The sequence below is a fragment of the Nyctereutes procyonoides genome, unplaced genomic scaffold (genome assembly GCF_905146905.1).
Source record: "Nyctereutes procyonoides isolate TBG_1078 unplaced genomic scaffold, NYPRO_anot_genome, whole genome shotgun sequence".
Lineage (NCBI taxonomy): Eukaryota > Metazoa > Chordata > Mammalia > Carnivora > Canidae > Nyctereutes > Nyctereutes procyonoides.
Genome location: NW_026575130.1, coordinates 257,146 through 282,470, shown reverse-complemented (window position 1 = coordinate 282,470; position 25,325 = coordinate 257,146). Strand labels below are relative to the sequence as shown.

At 36.0% G+C, this 25,325-nt stretch overlaps 2 protein-coding genes across 8 annotated transcripts in view; one reads left to right on the top strand and one right to left on the bottom strand.

Annotated features, from left to right (window-relative positions):
• Positions 1–18,807, top strand: part of USP53 (ubiquitin specific peptidase 53) — a 68,577-nt gene extending 49,770 nt beyond the window's left edge. For 6 of the 7 annotated variants that reach the window (XM_055342456.1, XM_055342459.1, XM_055342455.1 and 3 more), the window contains 6 exons: positions 177–329; positions 1,900–2,046; positions 3,162–3,900; positions 5,422–5,498; positions 14,105–14,207; positions 15,139–18,807. In XM_055342456.1, coding sequence (XP_055198431.1) covers positions 177–329; positions 1,900–2,046; positions 3,162–3,900; positions 5,422–5,498; positions 14,105–14,207; positions 15,139–16,123 — 2,204 coding nt within the window. In that variant the 3' untranslated portion in view covers positions 16,124–18,807. The remainder of the gene's footprint in view (positions 1–176; positions 330–1,899; positions 2,047–3,161; positions 3,901–5,421; positions 5,499–14,104; positions 14,208–15,138) is intronic. The other variant, XM_055342458.1, reaches the window with a different exon arrangement.
• A 1,285-nt stretch (positions 18,808–20,092) lies between these two features.
• CUNH4orf3 (chromosome unknown C4orf3 homolog) lies at positions 20,093–23,867 on the bottom strand. The gene is made up of 3 exons (XM_055342441.1): positions 23,822–23,867; positions 22,930–23,401; positions 20,093–21,450 (listed from the first exon to the last, which is right to left on the bottom strand). Coding segments are annotated over exons 1-3 (504 nt in total). The 5' UTR covers positions 23,853–23,867; the 3' UTR covers positions 20,093–21,449.
• Between the last annotated feature and the right edge of the window lie 1,458 nt (positions 23,868–25,325).

The window sequence follows — 25,325 nt, the reverse complement described above, 5'->3', positions numbered from 1 at the left end:
TTCAGGGGCACTTGGCCAACTCACTCAGTTGGACATGCAACCCTCGATCTCAGGGTTGTGCACTGGAGCCCCACATTGGGTGTAGAAATTGCCAAAAAAAAAAAAAAAAGATTCAAACTTCTTTTCTTCTGGTGGGGAGGAGGATAGGAATAATACATTTTTGTTTGTCCTTTAAGGGTGTGAAAAGCCCTCAATTTATAAGCCAGATCATTCAAAAGAAAATGGATTTTGTGATCAGGCGAAACAGAGAGAAAATCAGAAATTTCAAACAGATAATATTTTAGCATTTAGTCGGAGCCATATTCAAACAAGTGGTGGTGGAGGACCAGGTATGTATTTAAATCGTCATTTTTACATTGTCCCTGAGTAATTACACTTCCCCCTTCCTTTTTTTACTGCATCTGTAATTTCTGCTAAGTACCATATAAAAAAAGAGTGCTTCACCTTGACCATGAAGAAAAAATAACTGCTAGATAACAAGATTTTGTCTTTTAACTTCTGCATTTCTCTCAGACTTGTAGTTTGATCCGAACAGCCGGAACTTGACTACTGTTTGGGTTTCTCCATACACTCAGAGCTACAGCATCCTGGAGGCAATCTGGACAGTTACCAAAGAAAGTCATAATGTGGCCTTTCCTTCTAGGAGTTAATTACTAACTTGTAGAGGAAAAACACAAGCATACGAGCTAAATTTAAATTTTCCATTAGTGAATGCAACAGTAGTTCAAAGTTATTATAATCATACTTGATACTTAACCTCATTTTTATTCAAGTCTCCCTCGTTATCATCATCCCACAACTTTGATTTTCACAAACCAAGTTCTGTGACTTGGGTCCAAAATGAGACATTGCAGCATGATGTGTATAGTTATGGTTTAGAAATACATTGAACTAAAAAAAAAAAAAAGAAAGAAAAAAAAAGAAATACATTGAACTTTGATTTTATGAGCACCTTTAAAATCCATTAATGAAATAATGTCTAACCATAAAAGTGACCCATTTAATCAAGGTGGGTAGGATCTAGAATTAACAATTATTGTCAACAAAGAATTATAGTAAGTGCTTTTAAAAGTTCTTAATGGAAAAAAAAAAGTTCTTAATGGAGTATTACTGTTACCGTCAATATCGTTCATACTCTTAGATTAAGCTATTTGTCAAAAGATGACTGACTACTTTTAAGCTCAGAAACTATGTATGTGATTACAAACACAACATCAGAACCAGGCAACTTGGGTTCATAATCCTGGTTCTACATTTACAAGCTATGTGAACTTGGGCAAGTTTTTAACTTCTCCATGCCTTATTTCCTGATCCACAATGGAGACAGTAATTGTACCACCTCAAAGAAGTAAATGAGTTAAGACTTTAATAATGTCTGATACACAGCGACCACTCAGTTACCTTTACTTTTATTATTTCAACACAAGATCTCTTTTTTTTTCCTTTTACTCTAGCTTTAGGAGCTATACAAGAAGTTTTAAAAGGCAACATGCATCTATAGGGTCAGGATAAATCACATTGAGTTTTTTGGTTAAACATAAAAATGAGGGATCCCTGGGTGGCGCAGCGGTTTGGCGCCTGCCTTTGGCCCGGGGCACGATCCTGGAGACCCGGGATCGAATCCCACATCGGGCTCCCGGTGCATGGAGCCTGCTTCTCCCTCTGCCTGTCTCTCTCTCTCTCTCTCTCTCTCTCTCTCTCTCTCTCTGTGACTATCATAAATAAAAAATAAATAAATAAATAAAAAACTTTAAAAAAAACATAAAAATGAGCTCATTGTATACTTTATATTTTGTTTTTAATATATAACATCTTAAGATTTTTATATAGTTCAGTTTGTACTTTTGTTGAGCAGTTTAAAAAATGATTTATATCATTTAAGAATGATTTCTTTTACAGTTACGTTAACTCACAATGATCAAAGGGAAAAAATAAAAGACATTTCCAGAGAATGTGCTTTAAAAGCCATTGAACAGAGGAACTTCCTTTCATCACAAAGGAAAGATTTGGAGAGGGGACAAAGAAAAGATTTGGGCCGACATAGAGGTAGGTTAAGAACTTAAAGTGTTCATTTGAAAAGGAATTGCTAAAATCTTATTTTTAAAATAAATTTTATAACTTTAATACAATTTAATATAATTTCCTTATATATATTTGTTGACATGTTATATATCTTAATAGGATTTCTTTAATACACCTATTAAATCTATAAATATAAAATTTTTCCAATTCTTATTTAATTCTAGCCCGGAATACTTGTGCTTGTTTTGACGTTTTAACTTTCCTTTTAATGATAAATTCAGGTCACCCATATGGTACATTCAAATAAGAGGAAGGTTATAAAATTAAGGGAGAAGAGCTTTTTTTCTTACAGCCCCTCACCTTCCCTCTATTTCACTGTTTTTTTTTTTGTTTTTTCGTTTTTTTTTTTTTTTTTTTTATTTCACTGTTAATAGTGTGTGGTTCATTATGAGCATGTCTTAGTCTTTATGGTTTTCTCTTTACGGCCATACCATAATTTAAATGATACTTTTTAGACTTTAAAACTTGATTTAAGATTTTTGCTGCAGTGGTATGTATCATTTTATATATACCTTTGTGTACTTTTTTGTTTATAGCTACAGCATAAAATTCTTTCAGGAGAATTATGGGAGTAAGGTGTGTTTATTCTTAATTTTGATGGATGTGGCTCTGTTGCTCTCCTAAAAGACTGAACCAGTCTGCACTCCCAGTAATAGTGATTAAATGTTTCTTTATACTCTTACCATCATTTGGTTTAACAAATTTTAAATTTTTACTAGTATAAACGATGAAAAATACTTTTATTTACTTATTTTTTTGAAAAGTACTTTTATTATGATGATTTAATTTTCATTAATTTGAGTGAGATAGAATATTGGCTTTTAAAAAGCCTTTAATTATGATCTACGTTAGAGGTCACTTTTTAAAATTATTACAGAACCACTTATAAATGCCTCTCATTAAGCATATTAAGCATAGAGAATGAAAAAAACACTTTTCAATGTCATATTACTGTGTGATGTAATATAAATCTTATAATTATTATTTACATATTACTGCTTAACATTTCTCAAAGTACGTGGCTTGTAACTAAAAAATGTCTCTGAAGAATATTCATTTGTATCTTTAATTATTTAAAGATTTGGTTGATGAAGACCTTCTGCATTTCAAGTCTGGATCACCTCCTGCCCCAAATGGCTTTAGACAATATGGAAATCCAAATCTATATCATAGTCAAGGAAAAGGACCATGTAAACATGACCGAGTTGCCCATCAGAGCCGAGCTTCTCCACAAGTACTGAGTTCAAGTAAATCCCAAATTCTTGCCCCAGGAGAGAAAGTAACTGGCAAAGTTAAGAGTGACAGTGGCACTGGATATGATACAGACAGCAGCCAAGATTCTAGGGATAAAGGAAGCACCTATAGTGGCAGCAGTAAAAGCCGGACCCGAGGTTGGAAACCTATGAGAGAAACACTAAATGTTGATAGTATTTTTAGTGAAAGTGAAAAAAGACAGCATAGTCCAAGACATAAATCAAATATCAGTAACAAAGCTAAATGTAGCAAAGATCAGAGTTTTAGCAATTGGTCAAAAGAGAACCCAAAGCAAAAATGTTTAATGACTATCTATGAAGATGAAATGAAGCAGGAAATAGGAAGCAGGAGTTCCCTTGAATCTAATGGAAAAGGAGCAGAGAAAAATAAAGGCCTCAAAGAGACTACAGTTCATGGTGACAATTGGCAGATGCAAAGGACTGAGTCTGGATATGAAAGTAGTGATCATGTCAGCAATGGATCTGCTAATTTGGATTCACCTGTTGTTGATGGAAATGGTACAGGAATGGATATCAGTGGTGTTAAAGAAACAGTATCCTGCAGGTAATACACAAATTGAATGATTTCCCCCCATAATTTTCTAGTTATGTGAAGTAATTTTCAAAATCTGGGGTCAACTAAGGGTCATGGAAAGAGCTTGACTTCAGAGGGAAGAGACCTGGGATATTGCAGGTTATTTGATATTTCAGGTTTTGACTTCAGAGGGAAGAGACCTGGGATACAGGTTTTGACTTCAGAGGGAAGAGACCTGGGATATTGTAGGTTATTTGATATGCAGGTTTCTATTTTAAATAGTTATTTCCTGATTCCAGAAATATTTTTAGGAGTGCAGAAATACATTGTCATTGTTGCCACTGATAACTATTAATACATTCTAGAGGTTTTAAAGCATAGATTTAAATTGGTTGTGTCTTAGTCATTAAGCTAATTATTTAATTCTTCAGTCTATTTAATGTTCATTATCCTATCTCTAATATCTGTAAACTCAGAGATGGGGAGATTGTCTGCTTTCAAAGCCAGCATGGAAGAGAGATTTTTCCTTTAGCAAATATAAAAGAATGCAGCCAAATAACTGAAGTTTGTGTTCGATTAATTTTTAATTCTGAATATATTTGTGGCAGCCTGGGTGGCTCAGCGCTTTAGCGCCACCTTCAGCCCAGGGTGTGATCCTGGAGACCCAGGATCCAGTCCCACGTCAGGCTCCCTGCTTCTCCCTCTGCCTGTGTCTCTGCTCCAATCTGTGTGTGTGTGTGTGGTGAATAAATAAAATCCTTAAAAAATAATAATTCTGAATATATTTGTATGTTACTGTTAACAGTATATTTGCCCTTTTCTGTGAAACCTTTTGTCCACAGCTTAATTGGCTTTTAATCCAACTAAATGAAACATCTTAATTTGTTATTAGCTGGTGTTTTATCACATTTTTTTTTTTAATTTTATTTATGATAGTCACACAGAGAGAGAGAGAGGCAGAGACATAGGCAGAGGGAGAAGCAGGCTCCATGCACCGGGAGCCTGACGTGGGATTCGATCCCGAGTCTCCAGGATCACGCCCTGGGCCAAAGGCAGGCGCTAAACTGCTGCGCCACCCAGGGATCCCTTTTTTTTTTTTTTTTTTTTTATTTATGATTATCACATTTATTATTAAAAAAACAGATTTGCAAAAATCAGCTGCTTGTATTTTATTAAAATAATCATTGCAATCAATAAAGTCTTCCCAAAACATTTTTATTTGACAGGGTAATTTCATAACACTTCTTGGGAAGGGGTAGCTTAGGGTAGTAGTAGGAAGATCAGGACTTTGTAACAAGATAGACTTTGATTTTAAGTATTGGCAAATTGATTTGACTTTGACAACCTTAATATCCTATTATAAAATGAGGTTAATAACATTTTAAGTGTTGTTATGGAGATGCAAATTAAATAATACACAGTAATCCCTAGAAAAATACTGGCATATAATTGTTTAACAAATGTTATTTCCTTTCTTTTTCTTAGATTCTAACTACAATAGTAATTCACAATAGCTAATGGATTTGGTGTGTGTTTTCTTCTGTTTTCTAGTGAGCATGTTAGGACAAGCAACATAAATGTAGAGTATGTCAACTGTTCCTCCCAACAGAGCAAAAACTACTTAGAAGGTAAAATTCTATTTTAAATATATTCTATATTATAGATTATAGTAGCTGTAAAGAATAAATTGTGGTAATAAGAGTTAAGAAGCTAGGAACAGTCCTATTACTGATAAGATTATTAGTAATGAGGATGGAAGTTGGGAGGTTCATGCTTAAAGGCTTTGAAAGGTTGGGAATAGCTCCTTCAGGGAACGGACAAAGAGGGGTGTGTGTCAGTTAGGAGAGCCTAGGTTCTAGGCTATGCAATGGTAACAACTTCAGAATTTCAGTGTGTCAACACGTTTGTGTTTTGCTCATGGTACATGACCAGTGGAGATCAGCATGGAGTCTCTTCCTAGAAGTCACTCAGGCTAGTGAGACTCCATCTCCATGGATGCTTCTTTGATCCTTACAGTATTGTGGGGAGATGAGATTGAAGGAGGACATAACAATCACTTAATAACTTCAACCCAGAAGTGATACATGTGCTTCCACTCACATCTCATTGGCCAAGGCAAGTCTTAATAGCCAAATGTAATTTCAAAGAGGGTGGAAAAGTGCAGTCTTTACCCATGCTTGGAAGGTGAACTGAAATGTCTGTGGACAGTCCTAATGTCTGCCACAGGAGTCAGGGACAGAATAGAAAAATGAATAAGCAGCCTGTTAGAAAAGTTCAGTTTGGAAATAGTAAATGTATTAATGGAGTAGCATTATTATAGGTGATCTGTTACCCACATATAGCAGCCAAGAAACAAAATTAGATGTTTGACTGTATATAGAATTTAGGGTTGCTACTAAGAGGATATACCTGAAGGATTTAGGGGAGAAGGATCGAGGAAAAGTATGAGCAAGGAGGTTATTGAGGTTGCAATTAAAAACACTATTTTCAAATGTTAGAATTCAGAGGATCAAAAGAGATATAATTTTTCACAATAAAAAGTAGCCATGAAGAACAAATTTTAAAGTTTGCTTTTAATTTTTATCATTTTTAAGGCTTTTGTGGAGATTATTTTAAGGTTATAGGCATTGAATATGATTAAGTGTTAAATTATTTTGTTTTTATCAAGTGGTATAATATCAGAAGGAAACACTTATATTAAGGAAATAACCTTCCTTTCCTATATAAAATGTCTCGCCTCTTTTAAAAATCTGATAAAAGTCTGGTAACCAAGTATTACAGGAAACAGTAAAGGGCTGGCCAGAAATCAGCAGCAGAAGTTGGTGAGATTGAACAATAACCACAGGTTCATTACTTTTTAAAACACGATGCTTGTTTCCTGATGGTAAAAAAAAAAAAAAAACACATCATAGAGTTTTTGATAGAATGCATTGCTATAAAAGCTTTGCAAGTGGCTTTCCCATTTAATACAAAAGAGTATGTATGTAATCTACTTAGAAATATTTTTTATCGTGAAAAAAATTCTTTTATTGAGGTAAAATACACATAACAAAATTTGCGACTCTAACCATTTTTAAGCGACAGCTCAGTGGTATTAAGAACATTTACTGGTATTAAGAACTGGTTGTTGTACAACCATCACTACCATTTCCAGAACTCTTTTCAACTTCTGAGACTGAAATTCTGTTCCCATTAAACAGCTCTTCATTTCCCCCTCCCTCCCAGCTTCCAGCAACCAGCATTCTACTTTCTGTCTCTATGCCTTTGACTACTCTGGGTACCTCAGATAAGTGGAATCATACAATACTTGTTTTTTTGTGACTGGCTTACTTCATTTAACATAATGTCTTCAAAATTGTCCAGTTTGTGGCATGTGTCAGAATTTCATTCCTTTATAAGGCTGAATAATGTATGTTGTATGATATAACACATTTTGTTTATCCATTCATCTACTGGACATTTGCTTTGCTCCTATCTTTCGGTTACAGTGAGTAATGCTCTTATGAACAGTGGTGTACAAATATCTGAGAATTCCTGCTTTCATTTCTTTGAGTATATGCCCGGAAGCGCAATTGCTAGATTCTGTGGTAATTATGTGTTTAACTTTTTGAGGGACCACTACACTGTTTTCAACAGCTGCTGCGCTGTTTTATTTTACATTCCCACCAGCAGTGCACAAGGGTTCCAACTTTTCCATATTTTCATCAATACTTGTTATTTTCTGGGGTCCTGTTTTGATCATTGCCATCACTAATCACTAATGGGTATGAAGTGGTTTCTTATTGTGGTTTTATGTAACCCACTTACTTAACTACAAAAATTGCATTATGTTAAAATTATTTCTTATTTAATAAACTTCAAAGCCTATCATAGTTTTTTTTTTATATTTGTTTTAAGTTCGATTTGCTAACATATAACACCCATAGTTTGTTCTATCATAGTTCTTTAAGCTGGTCTTTGCCTTCAAAATCTTTGTTAATGCTCCTGCCTTATGGTATCTCTATGTATTTCCTTCCTCTGCTCTTTGAGAACATGTTAAAGTAGTATAGGAATTTTTTCCCTAAGCTAAAAACATGCCCTGCATGGATTTTTAAGTAAGGCACAATTTAATTCTTTGTGATTTCATATAATTTTCTTGGCTTTCTCCTATTTATTTATAAACTGGGGGCACACTTATAATATTGACCTGAAGAATCACTTTCTATAAATAGCTAAAGACTTAAAAATTAGAAAGTTAAGGAGCTTTAGAAATTTTTTTATTTTCATATTTTTTTGATATTTAAGTGAGTTTTTAATACAATCCAAACAAGCTTATTTGACGTCAGAGAACTAAAAATCTATAGTAGTGCTATTGTAATAATTGTATTGGTATTTCTTCATTGACAAGAATAATACATAGATTTCTCTGCCTATGTCATTATGGGTTCTGCAGCTTCAAGCTGTTATTTGGGAATGCTGTTGAAATTTCACAGTGTTATTTAGGTTATTATAGCTTTCCTTTTAATATGGGTCACTAATCAGGAGAATTTCAAATGCTTTAAATTACATTCAAGACAGAAGACATTATATATTCAAAAGTATATGGTTGGGAGAAAGTATCATATATTGGAAGAATATGGGTAGTTTGGTCTATGCAAGGCTGAGTGCATATGTGGAAATTATGAGAGCCAAATCATGATGAAAATTTAAGCTATTTTAAATCCTACAGTAAGTGGAAAGGCACCAGAGGACAAGGAGAGTAATATATACCAGTTTGCATTTTAGAAAGACTCTGGTGGCAACATAGAGGGTGAATTTGGAGCAGTGAGAGAAAAATTAGTTAGATAACTACCTGACCAGCCTGGAGAGAAAAGGTGAGGGCATAAATGAAGGCAGTACCAATATCACAAAAGAAGATTGGAGTATTTATAAGAATGTGTAGACAGCAGAGTCAGTTTTTATGACAGATGTACAAAAGGGAGGAAAAGGAGGAAGCTGGGGATAACTGTATTTGGGACTTAAATAAGTAGATACATCATTTACCAAATTAAAGAATATAAAAAGAAACAACATTGGGGGGATGAGAGGAGATGCCAAATTTATTCTTAGATTTGTTTTATCATCTAGGTAAATAGATTTATTAGGCAGTTAGGGATATATGGCTACAACTCAAGAGAGATGATGTATTTGACACATATACGGGAATTGAATGCCATAGACATGGATTGCATCATGCAGGAAAATTTTCAGGGCAAAAAATAAACAAGGGAAAAACATTAGGGTTTGTTAAGTAAGAGAGATGGGCTAATGATAGAGAGAAGGAGCAGTTTTGGGAAAGTATGATGAGTAGCTAAAAGGTATGAGAAAATACAGGAGATAAGATTATCACAGGGAAACCAGGAAAATGGGGAGTTTCAAGACTGGTGGCCACAGATCGAGCAGAATAAGGATTAAAAAGTACAGGTTTGATTTAGTTACTAAGTCATTAGTGATAGAATAAAAGCAGTGTTAGAGGAACAATAGAAATAGAAGGAAGTTGGGGCGCCTGGGTGGCTCAGTGGGTTAAGCGTCTACTTACACTCAGGTCATGATCCCAGAGTCCTGAGATCAAGCCCCACGTTGGGCTCTCTGTTTCTCCCTCTCCCTGCTGCTTTGTCTTCTTATGCTCTGTCAGATAAATAACTAAAATCTTAAAAAAAAAACAAAACAAAACACTATGGTCTCCCAGTCATTAAAAAAAAAAAAAATAGAAGCAAGCTTAAGGTAGGACTGAAGTGTTTAGAAGAGCCATGTTTGCAACTTAAAATGGTTCAGAAAAAAATGGAATAAAATTAAAATTATTTAATTTTAATTATAGATTAACATTTACAATAGGTGAATCTGAGTAAAGGATATACAGGTATTCTTTGTGCTTATTTTACTCTTTCAGTTTTTCTGAACTTTTTGAAATTATTTTCAAATAAAATCTTAAAAAGTCTTAAGAAACTACAGTAGAATAGAAAGCTAATAAAAGAGAAGTAAAAAAAAAAAGTCTGTTCAAAGAAGTAGTACCTAGAGAAGAAAGATGAAACCAAGAGCTTAGTTTTGCAGTTATGTTGTAGAGGTAAGGAACTAATGTTGTACAGGGAAGAGAAAGGTGCTAAAATAAGAATGGAACAGAACAGTAATTGATGGGAGTAAGATCTCTCTGGAGGTGGAATGAAAATGAAAATGAAACAAAGAAGGTAAAGAAGACATTTAAAGTTTTGTGATTTTTCCAAAGTATTCAAATTTTATTAAAAATTTTTTATTGTAAATCAGATCATTGATTAGATTATTGCTGTTGAATATTTAGGCTTTGTAATTGTAGTATTATTGTTATAGTTTGAAATCTCATTATACAACAAGAGTGAAGATTACATTGTCTAGACCAGCAGTTTTTTATTGCTACCTGAGCTTGTTTTAAACATAGGTCATCTTTTCAGATGAAATATGTATTTTGATTTATATTTATATATTTTGACTACTGGGCCTGTTTTTAAATAAGTTATCAAAATTAGCATTATTAATTAAAGCTTCTTTTAAAGCTTCTTGCCTTGATGTTGAGGTGTCTTGTGTGCCAAGTGTAAAAATTGGACTGTTTTAGATTTGCAAAGAACCTGGAGCCAGAATTCCCAGTAAAGACACATGGATGTCTATGTCAGCAGAAGAGAAAAATAACACATCTATTTTTAACTTAGTTGGAATTCTGAAGTCAGACCACTTGGTTGAATGCCTGCCATAGTGATATTAAAATTTCAAACATGTTTATTAGATCTCTGCTGCCTCCTGCTGTTATATGGATACATTAATAACAGTAATAACAGTAAAGAGTTTTTTAAAAAGCAAGAATTTTTTCTGGTGTTTATGAATAATAAACTTGAAATTATGGATAGGTACAGTAAACATTTCTGAAATTAAAATCAAAATGAGGGCAGCCCGGGTGGCTCAGTGGTTTAGCACCACCACTGGCCCAGGGCGTGATCCTGGGGTCCTGGGATCGAGTCCCACATCGGCTTCCTGCATGGAGCCTGCTTCTCCTTCTGCCTGTGTCTCTGCCTCTCTCTCTCTGTGTCTCTCATGAATAAATAAATAAAATCTTTAAAAATAATAAAATAAAATAAAAGTGAGTGGAGAATTATAATGTAACTTCAACTACAAATTTTATAATGTAACTTCAACTTACAAATTTGTAAGCCTCAAGTGAGGCACTTGATAGTCTTGAGTTAGGTCAGGGAGAAAGGTAGGAAGAATTTGTTTCAGTTTATACTTATCTAGTCCTGGTTTTGAGAGTCCAGAACATTGTGGACAGGGTGGGGGTGATTTAAAAGAAGAAAAACAGTTGCGTTTTTCATGTAATTGTTTATTCATTCTCCAGACTTTCATTGATGTCTTTTATGGCTAGATATTGTGCTAGGGGAAACAATGAAAGGGGAACATACTGTACAACAATAAAGAGCTTACTACAGTCTAGTGGATGTAGGAGTATGAAATCTTAAACAAATGAATGCCAAACTTGTAGTTCTCTTCATTCTACTATCTTTTTATTGGAAGGTATTATTTACTGTGTGAGCAATATTGCATATAGGGTATTAAATTCTCATATATATATTATATAACCTTTCTTGGAAATTCAAGGTTTAACTTGCAGAGGCTGATGATAATCAAATATAGATTTTTTTTCCCACTGGATAATCTTTTTTTTTTTTTTTTTTTTTTTTTTTTAAATTTATTTATTTATGATAGTCACAGAGAGAGAGAGAGAGAGAGAGAGAGGCAGAGACATAGGCAGAGGGAGAAGCAGGCTCCATGCACGGGGAGCCCGATATGGGATTCGATCCCGGGTCTCCAGGATCGCGCCCTGAGCCAAAGGCAGGCGCCAAACCGCTGCGCCACCCAGGGATCCCCCCACTGGATAATCTTTAGATGTTTTGGTCAACTATAGATTCTAGTTGAATTTTGAGTGAGAGTAGTTTTTAAAAATATACCCAGAAGACTGACTTAGGGATAAGAAGTCATGTAAGATAAGGTACTTTGTTATTGTTTAAAAAATAAAGTTGCTGCTTTAATAACTGATTTTGTTTTCTTTGAGATCTTCAAGTCATAGATTTGGAGTACAGGGAGAAGCATGACAATGAAAGGAAATGTAAATGAACATGATGAAAATGCCATCTAAAAATAAGAGAGGATACTGAAAACTTACTAGAACTGTATAGAAGTATAGGCAATTAATTGAATATTTAAGCTAAAGCCATATATTTTGATATCCTCTGTGGGTATCAGCACAATAAAGTATATCATGTCATTTGATGTTCAAAAAAATGGCCTAGTTTCGTCAGGAGGAGATTCTGTATGATGATCTTGGATTTTAGTGGCATATGCAAAAGAGAGCTTGCAGGTAGAAAGAGTTTGGAGTTAGCCCTGGATTGGTTTAAATGCTGTCACCAGTTATATAGCATTAGTTGGGTCACCTAACTTCCTTGGGTTAGGTGGATTGTTTCATAGAACATTTGGGACTGGGATCTTTTTAAAGACTATTTTCAACCAACTGGAGCAGTGGTTTGACCTCAGGATATCTTTTATACTATTAAAAAATACTGAGGACCTCAAGGAGCTTTTGTTTTTATGGGCTATATATGTTAATAATCACTGTTTTAGTCTTATAATGGAAAATTTAAAGTATTTATTTAAAGAATGATTTACTTTACTCATGCATGATTTTGTAACATCCATATATCCTCATTTAGAGAATATTGGTTTGCTAAATTATGCAATCTTCCAAATGTTGATACATTTCTTTATATATATATATGTAAAATATACATTTGATGTATATTTTATTTTTATTTGATGTATAGTTGATACATTTTATTATTTATTTATTTATTTATTTATTTATTTATTTATTTATTTATTTATTTATTTATTTATTTATTATTTTAAAAAAACATTTGTTAGGGATGCCTGGGTGGCTCAGCGGTTGAGTGTCTTGCCTTCAGCTCATGGTGTGATCCTGGGGTCCAGGATCGAGTCCCACATCAGGCTCCCTGCATGGAGCCTGCTTCTCCCTCTGCCTATGTCTCTGCCTCTCTCTCTGTCTCTCGTGAATAAGTAAATTTTAAAAATCTTTTTAAAAGATGTTTAAAAAAACATCGCAACAAATATTAGCAGAAAGTCTTTTTTTTTTTTTTAAAGATTGTATTTGTTTATTCATGAGAATACACAGAGAGGAGAGAGAGAGAGAGAGGCAGAGACACAGGCAGAGGGAGAAGCAGGCTCCATTCAGGGAGCCTGACATGGGATTCGATTCCGGGTCTCCAGGATCAGGCAGGCCCTGGGCTGTAGGTGGTGCTAAACCGCTGAGCCACCAGGGCTGCAGAAAGTCTTTATAATAATTCTTGGGAAGCTAAAAACTCATGGTGGTGGATGCAAGTTTTCCAAAATTCTTATTTTCATCTAAAGCTTGAATTTAAAAAAAAATAAAATAAAATAAAAAATAAAGCTTGACTTTTATCAATGGCAATAAATAATGCTAGTTGTGTTCCTTGAAATGAGATACACTTCTTTAATTTTCAAGAAAATTTCTGCCAGATAACACAAGTCTGAGTAACCAGAGTTTGTCTGTTGTCTTTCAAGTAAAATTGGTGTTCAGTTGCAAAGATTAAATGAAGTAATTATTATCAACCTTTTACAACTTGAGTCAGCAGTCAATGAATGGTAGCTAGTGAGTGCTGGTATTAACATTTTACATGTTAATCATAATACCCTCCCATACATTTTAATTTTGATGTTCCTAATATTCCTGTAAGGAAGGTAAAATGGTGTCATTATCTCATATAAATGAGGAAACATAAGGGATTGAGAGGTTTGCTTAAAGTTAGTAGACAATAAGTAGTGAATCCAGGCTTCAGCCCAATCCACAAGTCTTCAAATGCAGGATTTCCTTGCCCCTTTGTTAGCAAAAACTGTGTCTTATGTAACAGGGGAAACACACAGCTCCATAAAGTTTAACAGCAATACTGCTATTTGGGCATTGCTAATATTTTCAAGTGATAATAGAAACAGCCATTTTATATAAAGTATTCAGATAAGAGGTATTCTTTGAGTGGAGTCTTGAAGAATTGATTTTTGTTGTAAGAGAATTGCCTATTTATAGGAAACTTTACATAAATTATGGAGGAGTATTAAGTGCAGTAAGTTATAAAAGATCATTTAAATAATTTTGTTTTTCTCCTAGCCTCAGGCTTTAGAAAAGAACTCAAGAATTTGGAAGTAGGCTATAAATCTCATGAGTTCCACCCAGAGTCACATCTACAAATGAAAAATCCTTTGATAAAAAGGTAATCAAAGATATTTGGAAATACTAAAATCTTTTGCATTAAATGCATTTACTATAGGAACTCTCTGTGTGTCATAAAGGTTATAAGTCCATATTCCTACTCTAAAAACAATGGGTCTACAATATTATGATGCCTGTATTATTGAGGACCACTAAAAGGATATAGGCCTAAGGGTGGGGGCCTACAGAGTACTGGGTACAATACATGATTACATGATTGTTGTAATCCTCATAGCATTCTTAAGAGGTAGATGATATTTTACAAGAGAAAATTGGGGGTTTTTATAAGTAATTTGCCTAAAGCCATTGAGTGAAATTTGGATATCTACTTATCTATCAAAGCCTCTAACTCTTTTCATCATTTCACTCTGATTGAATTCTGTGTAATTCATCTGAGAAAAACTATTTTCATGACAAAAAATTATTTTCAATGTGGTATCTTCATCTCAAAAGTTAATTATTATCTAAATAAAGGTAATTTTGATTAAACTTTTTAATATACCATCCTTTTATAGCATATGTCAAAATTAAAGTTGTCTCTATTGGTATAAACTTTGTAATGTTGGTAGAAGTATTTTTAGGGTATTTATGTATTTGCTTATAACTTTTTTTTTTAGGTCTGTGCTACATTTTATCACAAATAAATGTAATTTCAGTGTTTGTAAGTTGAAATGAAATTTTTTAATTATGCCTTTAATTATTGGAAATCTAATTTTGGTAATGACAGGTGTTTCAGGCATTTGTATATTTTGGCATAAATTTTGGATTCAGAGTGTAGAATGCTAATGGTTACAAATATCTTCCCACTTCTGTTATGTTATAAAAATGAGTGTATATTGAGAAATTAAACTACAGGACAAATGTTTGTTTATCCTCCATTTTTGCCTATTTGTATAAGGTGTTTTAGCTTTGTTCTTGTTTTTATGTTACAGATCACATATACGTGAAATCAGTGGAAAGTTATTCCCTTCATCAGGTCCACAGTTACTCAAGGACAATGCAGCAAGAGAGCATATCCACCAGTCAGGTGAACAGAAACTTGAAACCTCAAGTGAATGCAAATTTTCTGAGTGGCTTAATACAGAAAATTCTGAGAGAACAGGTTTACTTTTTCACAACGACAATTCTGCTTCTGGAAAGAGAATGAACAGTAATGAAATAGTCTCACCATCATTGTGGTCTTCACACATGAGACCTGTTGGGTTAAAGCCAGAAACTGCTCCCCTCATCCAGCAGCAAACTACGATGGAACAATGTTGCTCTGAGAACTCTCTATCCAGGGAACATACAGTTCACTCAACCTGCAGACCTGATGGTTGTCAGATGCCAAAACTTGTTAGCCATAATCCACCGCCTCCTTTGCCACCAAAGAAATATGCTATAACCAGTGTGCCACAGTCAGAGAAAAATGAATCCACACCTAATGTCAAGCTTACAGAGATGTTTAAAGCTAATTCTTCTAGTCTTCCAAAGCACAGTTTAAGTCTGGATTCAGAACCAGGTTCAGAAGAGGGTACATATATGAATGATGAAAGACTTAGGGAAGCACTTCAAGTAAAAGAGCCTGTTGGCAACACACCAAACTACCTGTCCAGCTTTTCAACTAAAGATTTTCAGGCAGACTTGGCTACGGTTGTTGATGCATTTTGCCAACCAGAAATAGACTCTAGTTCTACCTGTCCAAATGAGACCATTTCATTAACTACCTACTTCTCAGTTGATAGCTGCATGACAGATACATACAGACTGAAATACCATCAGAGACCCAAGCTCTGTGTTCCAGAGAGCAGTGGCTTTTGTAATGATGATGTACTATCTAAGAGTGAAAGAAGGATAGCACCTGTGTTACACAACAGTCTTGGTTCAAACTGTCCTTCTGAGCAGAGATACAAACCTAGTATACATTGTAATAGATGAGCGATGAAAATGGTAAGCTGATACTTTTCAGAGGCCATGAAAATATAATAGGAATTGACTGACCCAACCTGGTGATACATGAAACTAAAACTGTGGCATTTTTAAAGTTTTAATTACTTTAACTTTCTATATATATTGTTTTGTGATGATCAACTTATTGGAGATTTTAGAAATTCCCTTTGAATAGTCTTGGTTTGCCTGCAAAATAGAAAATCCAGAGGGTATGCAAGAAGTCACTGCTGTAGTTGAATAAAACTGTAATTTGTTCCTTTATGTGTGGCTAGCAGACCCATAAGTATTAAACTAACCAATACTCACGTATGTAGATTGATAAACTATGCTAATTGAAAAATACCAGTCAATACAAGTTTGTGTAGTCAAACCAGTATTTGCTTTATGAAGAAGCACTTTCTAATGGGTAACCAACCAAAAGAGGGCTTCACCCATTTGTTTTTGACTTCTGTGATAGTCTACTACATATGATCCCTTTAAGTGTCTTAGAATTATCAACCCATGAAATTGATAGCATTTGGGGAAGAAAACAAAAGCCTTAATAATAAAACAGTTTTTAAATTAAATTAGGGTCAGAATAGAAGAAACTCAATTTTGTCCCTAGAACTTTTATCTTCAGAATGCCTGGTTAACATAAATTAGGCCTTTGACTGTCATATGTATGGATAAGCTTACTTCAGACACGTAAGCTAAAAATAAGTGAAATTCTTAACACTAGTATATTTATGTTACATTTTTTCTAATTTTATATGAAATGTGAAAAGTTTTATTTTGGTTTGGTTCACTTTGGGCTGCTAATAACCAGTGTTAGGAATTAACTTAGGGCCTTCAGGGGGATCTCACTGTGACTGCCTAAATTTTCCCTGCTATCATCTTACCTCTTTATAGATTGTCAACCCATTTTAGTGATACTCAGATTCTTGAGACTACAAATATGTTTCCAGATTCAATTTCTACTTTCATATAGAGGGTTTAATTTTAATGAAATATATTAATTTGAGCATACTTCCCATTTTTCTACTCTAAACAAAAAGTCCTTTCACCCTTTCATGGAGAGGGCTTTTTTTTTTTTAAATGAAATTTCCATTATCATGATGACCTTATAAATGAAATTAAGTTATATTAGTTGCCTTTTTTCATTAGTTGTCATTTTATTTTGTATTAAGTTGGTAAACTAGATATGGCTAAGTTTTGTATTGCACTTAAAAAAATGGAAAATTACAGAATTAAAAATTTGTTTACATTAATAAACTTCATACATATAACTCAACTCTATAAATTAGTAAATTTGATATTTTTACCAACTTGATACATTGTTAAAATATTCTAAAATGTAAATCATTTAAAATTAGTATTCCTAAGTAAAATAATTTACTTAAATAAGTAAAATAATTGCTTGTAAAAACCTAATCTCACCCAGTTATGAAATCTTGGTCAATTATTGTCTTCCACCTAGAGAAGCTTTTACTAGCCTTTTCTAACTGTAACAGTAGGTAATTATCACTTTATATTCTCTTAATTTAGAAATACTTGAATATGAACTATATTAAACTATCTTTTAAGAAAGCTCATTTTTAACATAACTTTTAGTATGGAAGGTTTGTAAATACTGTAAAATTTTTAAAATTGTATTTGAAATATCAGTGTATTTAATGACTGCTTTTATAACATTGTAAAATACTAGAAAATGGGTTCAAGTATTTTTAACAACTTTCTGTGTAACTTTTTAAAAATTTCTATTTGGTCAAGATGTCCAGTTAAAAATGTATTATTTGAAACATATAAACTAATTTCTTATATTTAACAGCAGTCTCAATAGATTTGTATTTTCAACTCATGGGTGAGTTGTAACATCAAATAGATCTAATTTAAGTACTATCCAGTCGTAACCACCCAAATCATGTAAGAGTACTAACAGACTAGAAACTGTTTTTGTAGATTCAACACTCCAAATATAGATTTGAATGCATAATTACTAACTAATCATTCACATGTAAAATTTTTATTCCTAGGATACCTAATTTTTATAGCTGTTTTCTTCTGATTATAAAATTATGGTAACTTCTGAAATAATGCAACCAATAATTGTTGTAATGTTTAAAATACTTGTCTTCTATTTTTCTGTGAAATCAGTTTCTTCTGGTTCAGAATTTCTTTTTTAAGATAAACTGATTTTTAAGTTAACATGGTTGGACTTCTCTGTGCATTCATGAACTGTGACTTCTCCCCACGTCAGTTACGCATTTTATGAGAAATTAAGTCGACTTAAAGTTCAAGGGTGCTTGGGAGTATCACTAATCATAAAATGTTATCACTCACTAAAGGCTCCTAAGTACATAATTGTCATGAGGTCCAAAGCAGGGCTCCTTTGGGAGTTGGCAAACTTTTATAGAGCCAGATAGTAAAAAATCTGGTCTTGGTGGACCATACGGTCTTTGTAACAAACAACTACTCAATTCTGCCACTATAATGAATGAAGCCATAAACGGTATGCAAAAGAATGGCATATTTGCTTTCCAATAAAACTTTACTGACGTTGAAATTTGGATTTCAGGCAGCCCAGGTGGCTCAGCGGTTTAGCACTGCCTTCAGCCCAGGGCCTGATCCTGGAGACCCGGGATTGAGTCCCACGGCGGGCTCCCTGCATGGAGCCTCCTCCCTCTGCCTGTGTCTCTGCCTCCCTCTCTCTCTCTCTCTCTGTCTCTCATGAATGAATGAATGAATGAATGAATGAATAAATAAATAAATTAAATAAATAAATAATAAATAAACTTAAAAAATTTGGATTTCATACAATTTTCATCACATGGCATCAAATAGTCTTTTTTTTTCAACTACTTTAAAATGTAAAAATCATCCTTAGCCCATGGGCCTGATCAAAAGAGATAGTGGGCTATATTTGGCCCATTGGCCATAGTTTGATGACTCTTATCCTAGAACGTAATTTACAATAAATAACCTTTTTAAAAAAAAAAAAGATTTTATTTATTTATTCATGAGAGACACAAAAAGGCAGAAACACAGGCAGAGGGAGAAGCAGGGTCCATGCAGGGAGCCTGATGTGGGACTTGATCCCAGGTCTCCAGGATCACAACCTGGCCCAAAGACGGCGCTAACCACTGAGCCACCCGGGCTGCCCTACAATAAGTAACCTTAATGACCTTAAATAAAATATCCTGTAGTCTCTGAATGTATTCCCATGCCATTTAGGGACTAGATATGTGGAGAGGTTTCTATTCTAAACTTTCAGATTAACAGACTCCTGAAAACTTCATCACAATTACTAGTCAGCCAGTTCATTTCAAATGGTTATTAAAATAATCATTTCGGGATGCCTGGGTGACTCAGCGGTTGAGCACCTGCCTTTGGCTCAGGGCAGGAGCCAACATCAGGCTCCCCACAGGGAACCTGCTTCTCCCTCTGCCTGTGTCTCTGTCTCTTTGTGTCTCTCATGAATAAATAAATAAAATCTTTTTAAAAAAATCATTTCATTTATATGAAATTAAGTTTTTGAAATTTACAACAGAATTTATCAGATTAAAATCACACTTCTGTTATTCTTTATTTTTGTCATAGCAAGTTTGCCAACTTTTCTTGGTGTCCCTCACCCTTTGACCCAGTGGCCTTTTACCCATTTAGCCTTCAAGTGTGGTTTCTATAAGCAGTCACTACTTGAGATGGCACAGGTGATAGGTATGATTTCTTATTCATCAGCTGTAGAAAAGATTCAACCCTTATACTGGCATCATTTATAGTTATGTCATAACACTAAGATCATTTTCAGAATATTTAATATTTAGTGGTGGTGGTGGGCTGATTTTAGGCTCAGAAAGGTAGTACAGACTATAAATCTTTGTGTGTAACCAACATTAAGCTACATGAGAACTGCTGATCCTTTCACAACCCTGCTACCTACCAAGTAGTTTAAACAAGTGCAAAATCCAAATGAGACCAAAGTTAGCTAGGCAATAAACATTTATTGGACAAAATTATTAGCAATCAGCAGAAAAAGTTTGCACTGTTTGGTATACTCAATGTAATTTCAGTTTTGTGTTTCTTTAGGTGCTTCAATTTTTGCATAAAAGGTTCACTCCAGACAGATGCAACAATACCCCATAGGCATTACTGTTACCTTGTAGTGGGCAATAGGCAATTAAAATCTACCAAAATCAGTCCCACATTTCACTGTAAATGCTATTCTAAGAGGGAAAGGATATAAAGTTTACCAGATCTATGCCCTGTTTCTAAGGGAGGGGAATGTCTTCAAAATATTTAGGCAATTCACATGTATCAAATGTCACCAATTTCAAAAAGAGCCCATTTCTAACATCTGTTACTTAAAGGAGTATCTGTTATGTAATAGGAATAGCTTCTGACGGCTTTTAGTAGCTGCTTTGGGAGTGTTAACTTTCTGATTAAACACTAGTTGATCACTCCTAGAATGTAAATTCTTACTAACATTTAGATAAAGAATGTAAGCTCCATAAAGGCAAGGATTTTTGTCTTTTTTGCTCAGTACTGTACCTGGCCCAGAGTAAGTGCTCAAATATTTGTTGAAATGACTCTGCTGAAGTATTTAAGGTATATAACCATTATATAAAAAAACACATTTTGGCCACAAGCATTCTTAATGCAATCACAATAAATAGGTTTCAGACATATTCTTATTTTAGGGGAGTTCAAGAACTGAAAAGAAAACAAAGGTAAGAGGACATGCACACTAGATTTCCCATGTTGGATATTTGGATATTATATTTATATACTTTCTCTGAGATTATTAACAATCTGGCAGCCATCACAGAGGCCCACTTAATCTAACAAACTGGTACTTACGGTTAGGACATTGTGGGCCTATATTTTCTGTATAGCTCTTAACTCCCTTTTCTCAAAATCCTTCCCTTTTGAGTAATTTGTTTTTAAATATTTCACTTTAATATTTTACATTTTTGTATTATACTAATCTGGCTAATCCTTAAAATGTTAAAGGCAAGACATTACTATATTTCTTAATGAATACACTAAACCTTTACATAGAAATGTTTTAATATTCAGCCCCTGTAAAGCCATCAGATTTTGAAAAGTTTTTAAACATGAATCAGAGTCTAGTTTTAAGAATTTAGCTGTGAATGGGTGAGATCATTACCCATTTAATATAGTCCCCAAAAGGAATAATAAGAGTTTGTAAAATGAAAGAAAAGTCCCTCAGTTTGAGATTCTGTTGCACAATCCTGTCTTCTTTGTTCAAGAGGTTTGTAGTCATTCTCAGAATCCACTCCAGGAACCAACTTCTTAATCTAGACATCAGGCAAACCATTCTGTAAAAACCAAATATTTGTCAACAATGTCTCCTCATTTTAATACTTTACCCCAATATCTGAAAATCCAGGTTGTCTCAGTCATTTACCTATTCCTAAATGATTTATATGTTGATAAGAGAGAGAGAGAGAAAGCCTGGAGTATACCTCCTAAGGCTTCCATTTTCTACCCAAAACTTAAAACTTGTGTCATTTAAAAAAAGAAAAAGGAAAGAAAACATATTTGAGATATCAGTCTTTAGCAAAAAAAAGGCGAAGCAGAGGAGAGTGGAGACTCTAATGGTTGGGCAGAGGGTTTTATAGAAATCCCCATCTCTTCCATTCACCCACTCAACCTTCTGCCTTCCAATCTGTCACACTAGCCAAGAGACCAGCAACAATGGGGCCTTAGATACAATGAGTTTAGGCCCAAATCTTTGCCAAAATTTTGGAGGTGGGGAAGGAAGATACAATTGCCTATCAAGGATTACAAATTCTTAAGCATAATGATGGAGAAAAGTTAACTTATGGTTAAGCAAACAACCCTGGAGTCCAAGCGAGCTCCCTAATGTCCAACCAAATGAGCGGCGCTGCTTTTCCACAGGTTCTCTCTTCAGCTTCTCCTGAATTTTCCCTCATCATTTCAGTCCTGTCTCCCTCTTCTTGTTCTGCTCCCCTGCCGTTTCTTTATCCTTCCTTCCCTTACCCTTTCCAAAACTGTCTTTTCAGAGTGAGTTAACATTTACCGAAATGGGGACCCTGAAAAATAACGTCTTAGTAAGACGTTATTAAGCGTTCATATCTGGACCTGTTTGAGATCTCTACCTGGCCTACGGGACGTCAAACTGTGTAGTACAGCCACCAACACCTTTCGTTGAGCGCTTACTGCTGCCAGGCAAACATGCACATCGCTTTTGGATCAAGTACTATGTCATTTAATCCTCACTACACCCCTATGACCTGGTTACTACCGGTCCCAAGTGGTAAATGGGAAAAATGAAGCTCAGAAAAGCTAAATAGTATCTCTAATTTTGCGGTACTAGAGGAACTCAAACCCAGCTGGTTTCTTTTTTTTTTTTTTTCTTTTGTAAGATTTTATTTTTTTAAGAGAGAGCACAAGTGGAAGGGAGGGGCAGAGGGAGAGGGAGCAGCCGGCTCCCCGCTCCGCAGGGAGTCTGTCGCGGATCCCAGGCCCTGGGGATCATGACCTGAGCTACCCAGGTGCCCCCAACTCCAGGTGGTTTCATTCCAAAACATAAGAAGAAGAAATTATGAAGCCAAGTTCCTTCCACACCTCTTTGAAGACCCTAAGGTGCCCAGGAAGAACACTTTACTTCCAGTCTCATCCCGACCCCCAGCACCCCCAGTCGACTCTGCCACTTGGCCAGCTGACTTATTATTTTGGGCATACCCTGTTCTCTGGAATTCAGTTACCTGGCCTACGCCCACACTGTAGTGGCTGGCTCCCTACCCGTTCAACTCCGCATTCAGAGTACTCACTACGGTAAAAGATACACGAAGATGAACAACACCACGTCGAAGAGGATGAAGAGCCACAGATCCAGCCAGTAGGAATGTTTCGGAAACCGGTCGGCTGTGGATTGAGGCCGCACTTCGTGGTTCTGCTGCTGCCTCCCAGCTTCGCCCAAGCGTAGCCGCTCCCGGGGGCCGTCCCGACCATCTTCTGCTGCCGCGCCCGCCTCCATCACCCACCAGTCGTCGTCCCGCCGCAGCCAGAAATCCCTCAGGTCCCGCACTTCCGGGTTCGCCTTGCCCTCAAACGGCCACAGCGTGCCGCCTACGCATGCGCGCTCCCCTCCCCGGAAACGGGCCTGGTCCCCTCTCCTTCCGGCGCGCAGGCGCCTTCCGGCGCTTTGCTGTCTCCGTGACGGTCGGCAGGCAGCTCGGCAGGCAGCTCGGCCTCCTCCCGGCCGCGGCGTGCGCGGGGCCGCCCCCTCGGCTCTGCTGCGCCCTGAGGGAAAGCTGGTTAGACAGGTTTCACTGGAAGAAAAGGAAGTCACCCTCAAGTCCCGCGGACGTCAGGTGCTGGATCCCACCCAGGAACTGCCCACGGTCACCTTTCCTTATCCCTGTATTTCTTTCGGGTCCTTATTGCCAAGGGTTTAGGGCCCCCTCTGATAGGGTTTGTGTTGTGTATATGGCACGTTACACCTATTTATTCCTGAAGCAGTTATAATGAGGTGGACGTCGTAACTAAGAGCCGGGGCTTCTAAGGAGGCCCGAGAGCAAATCCTGAGACTGTGGCATGTACCTCATGGGAGTGAATTTAAGGGTAACCCCAAGGTTTTGGGAATGTGACCCCCTATGAGATTAGAGTGCTAGCAGAAAGAAAATGGCCATTGTAAGTGAGGAAAAATTCCCCTCTACCTACCTTCTTTGGGTCTCCAGCAGGGCCTAGGCATTAAACTGACATAAGATGAGACTTCAGGGGAAAAGCACTCAAGGTCTATTAATTTTTGGTTTTTATGTGCACATGAGAACCTTCACAAGAGAATGAAGATAAAAGAAGTGACCAGAACAGAAAGCTTTACTCCTTTTAGATAAAGAGTCAAACCAGGTAAAGGGGTTTGGGTCAGGGGTGGTAAATTGTGAAGAATGACAGGGAGATAAGCATTAGGGTACCAAGGTTTGTTTGTACAGATTTCTCAGCCTGATTCCCCATCTCTGGTGATAAGAATGTTTTTCTTCCTCCTCATAGAGGGAAGGCACCTTTCACATGGGAGTTTGATCTCCTGTCGGGAAGAATTGAGGAAGGTCGGAGTGGCCCTCTTGCACCTGCTGTTTCTCAGGCTCCTTTAACTTAATCAATATGCCAAAGCAGTGTATTTTGGGGTGACACACTCTGAACTCCTTCATTTCCTCTGTCTGAAAGTTCCTTAGAAGTTTTACATGAAAGCTGAATTGGTGGCTGTGGAGAAAAAAAAAAAAAAAGAATTAAGTTAGCAGCCAAGTGGCAATGGATCTATCTGCAAAGGGAAAGAATAGGTTAGGATAAGAATACATAGGAAATAAGTCGAAGCACATTTCCTCATATCCTGTTAAATCAGCCTCCTATCCCTAGAAATAGGTCAGCCCAACAGAATGGCTGAACCTCATTTATCTGATGGAGAGTGTTTATCTGGTCTTTCAAAAGGTGCAGGTTAAACACTATTTGTTTCAAGCAATTTACATAGAAGTAGCATTCTTCACCAGTGATTGCCTGAACTCCTCCTTTGGGGCTGTCAGTGTGTCTAGGGAGAGGTAACTTTGGAGTATAACAGAAAGCCTAAACTATTAACTGATGATAGAAGGGCTTCCAATGTGTGTGTAATGATACTGAAATCCTGTTATATTTCTGTGGAAAGATTTAGAACTGCCTTTTCCAACTCAAAAGTTTGAAAGCCTGGGAAAAGGGAGCCCAATATTGAAAAAGAACTTAGAATTGTGATGCACAAGCCAGTTTTCTGTTACATCTTGTTTAGTGTATTCATGTGGCACTACTTTAAGACCAAAGGACCCGAAGTTTGTAATTGGGCTGGCAGTTAAGGTGGAGTACCAGGACAGAGAGTATCAGGAATCTGAGTCCGCATCATCCTGACCATCTAGGTGGAACTCTTTGTATACCTTATCATCACATAAGATAAAAAGACCAGTACCGGGATGCCTGGGTGGCCCAGCGGTTTAGCGCCGCCTTCAGCCCAGGGTGTGATCCTGGGGTCCTGGGGTCCCAGGATCCAGCCCCACATCCAGCTCCCTGCATGGAACCTGCTTTCTCCCTCTACCTGTGTCTCTGCCTCTCTCTCTCTCTCTCTCTCTCTCTCTCTCTCTGTGTGTGTGTCTCTCATGAGTAAATAAATAAAATCTTAAAAAAAAAAAAAAAGACCAGTACCATTCAT

Coding starts and splice junctions, on each gene's coding strand:
- CUNH4orf3 (XM_055342441.1), bottom strand. CDS start 23,852: ATGCCTAGGCCCTGCTGGAGACCCAAAGAAG. Junction 23,402..23,821: donor CTGCTGGAGACCCAAAGAAG/GTAGGTAGAGGG, acceptor GCTTTCCCTCAG/GGCGCAGCAGAGCCGAGGGG.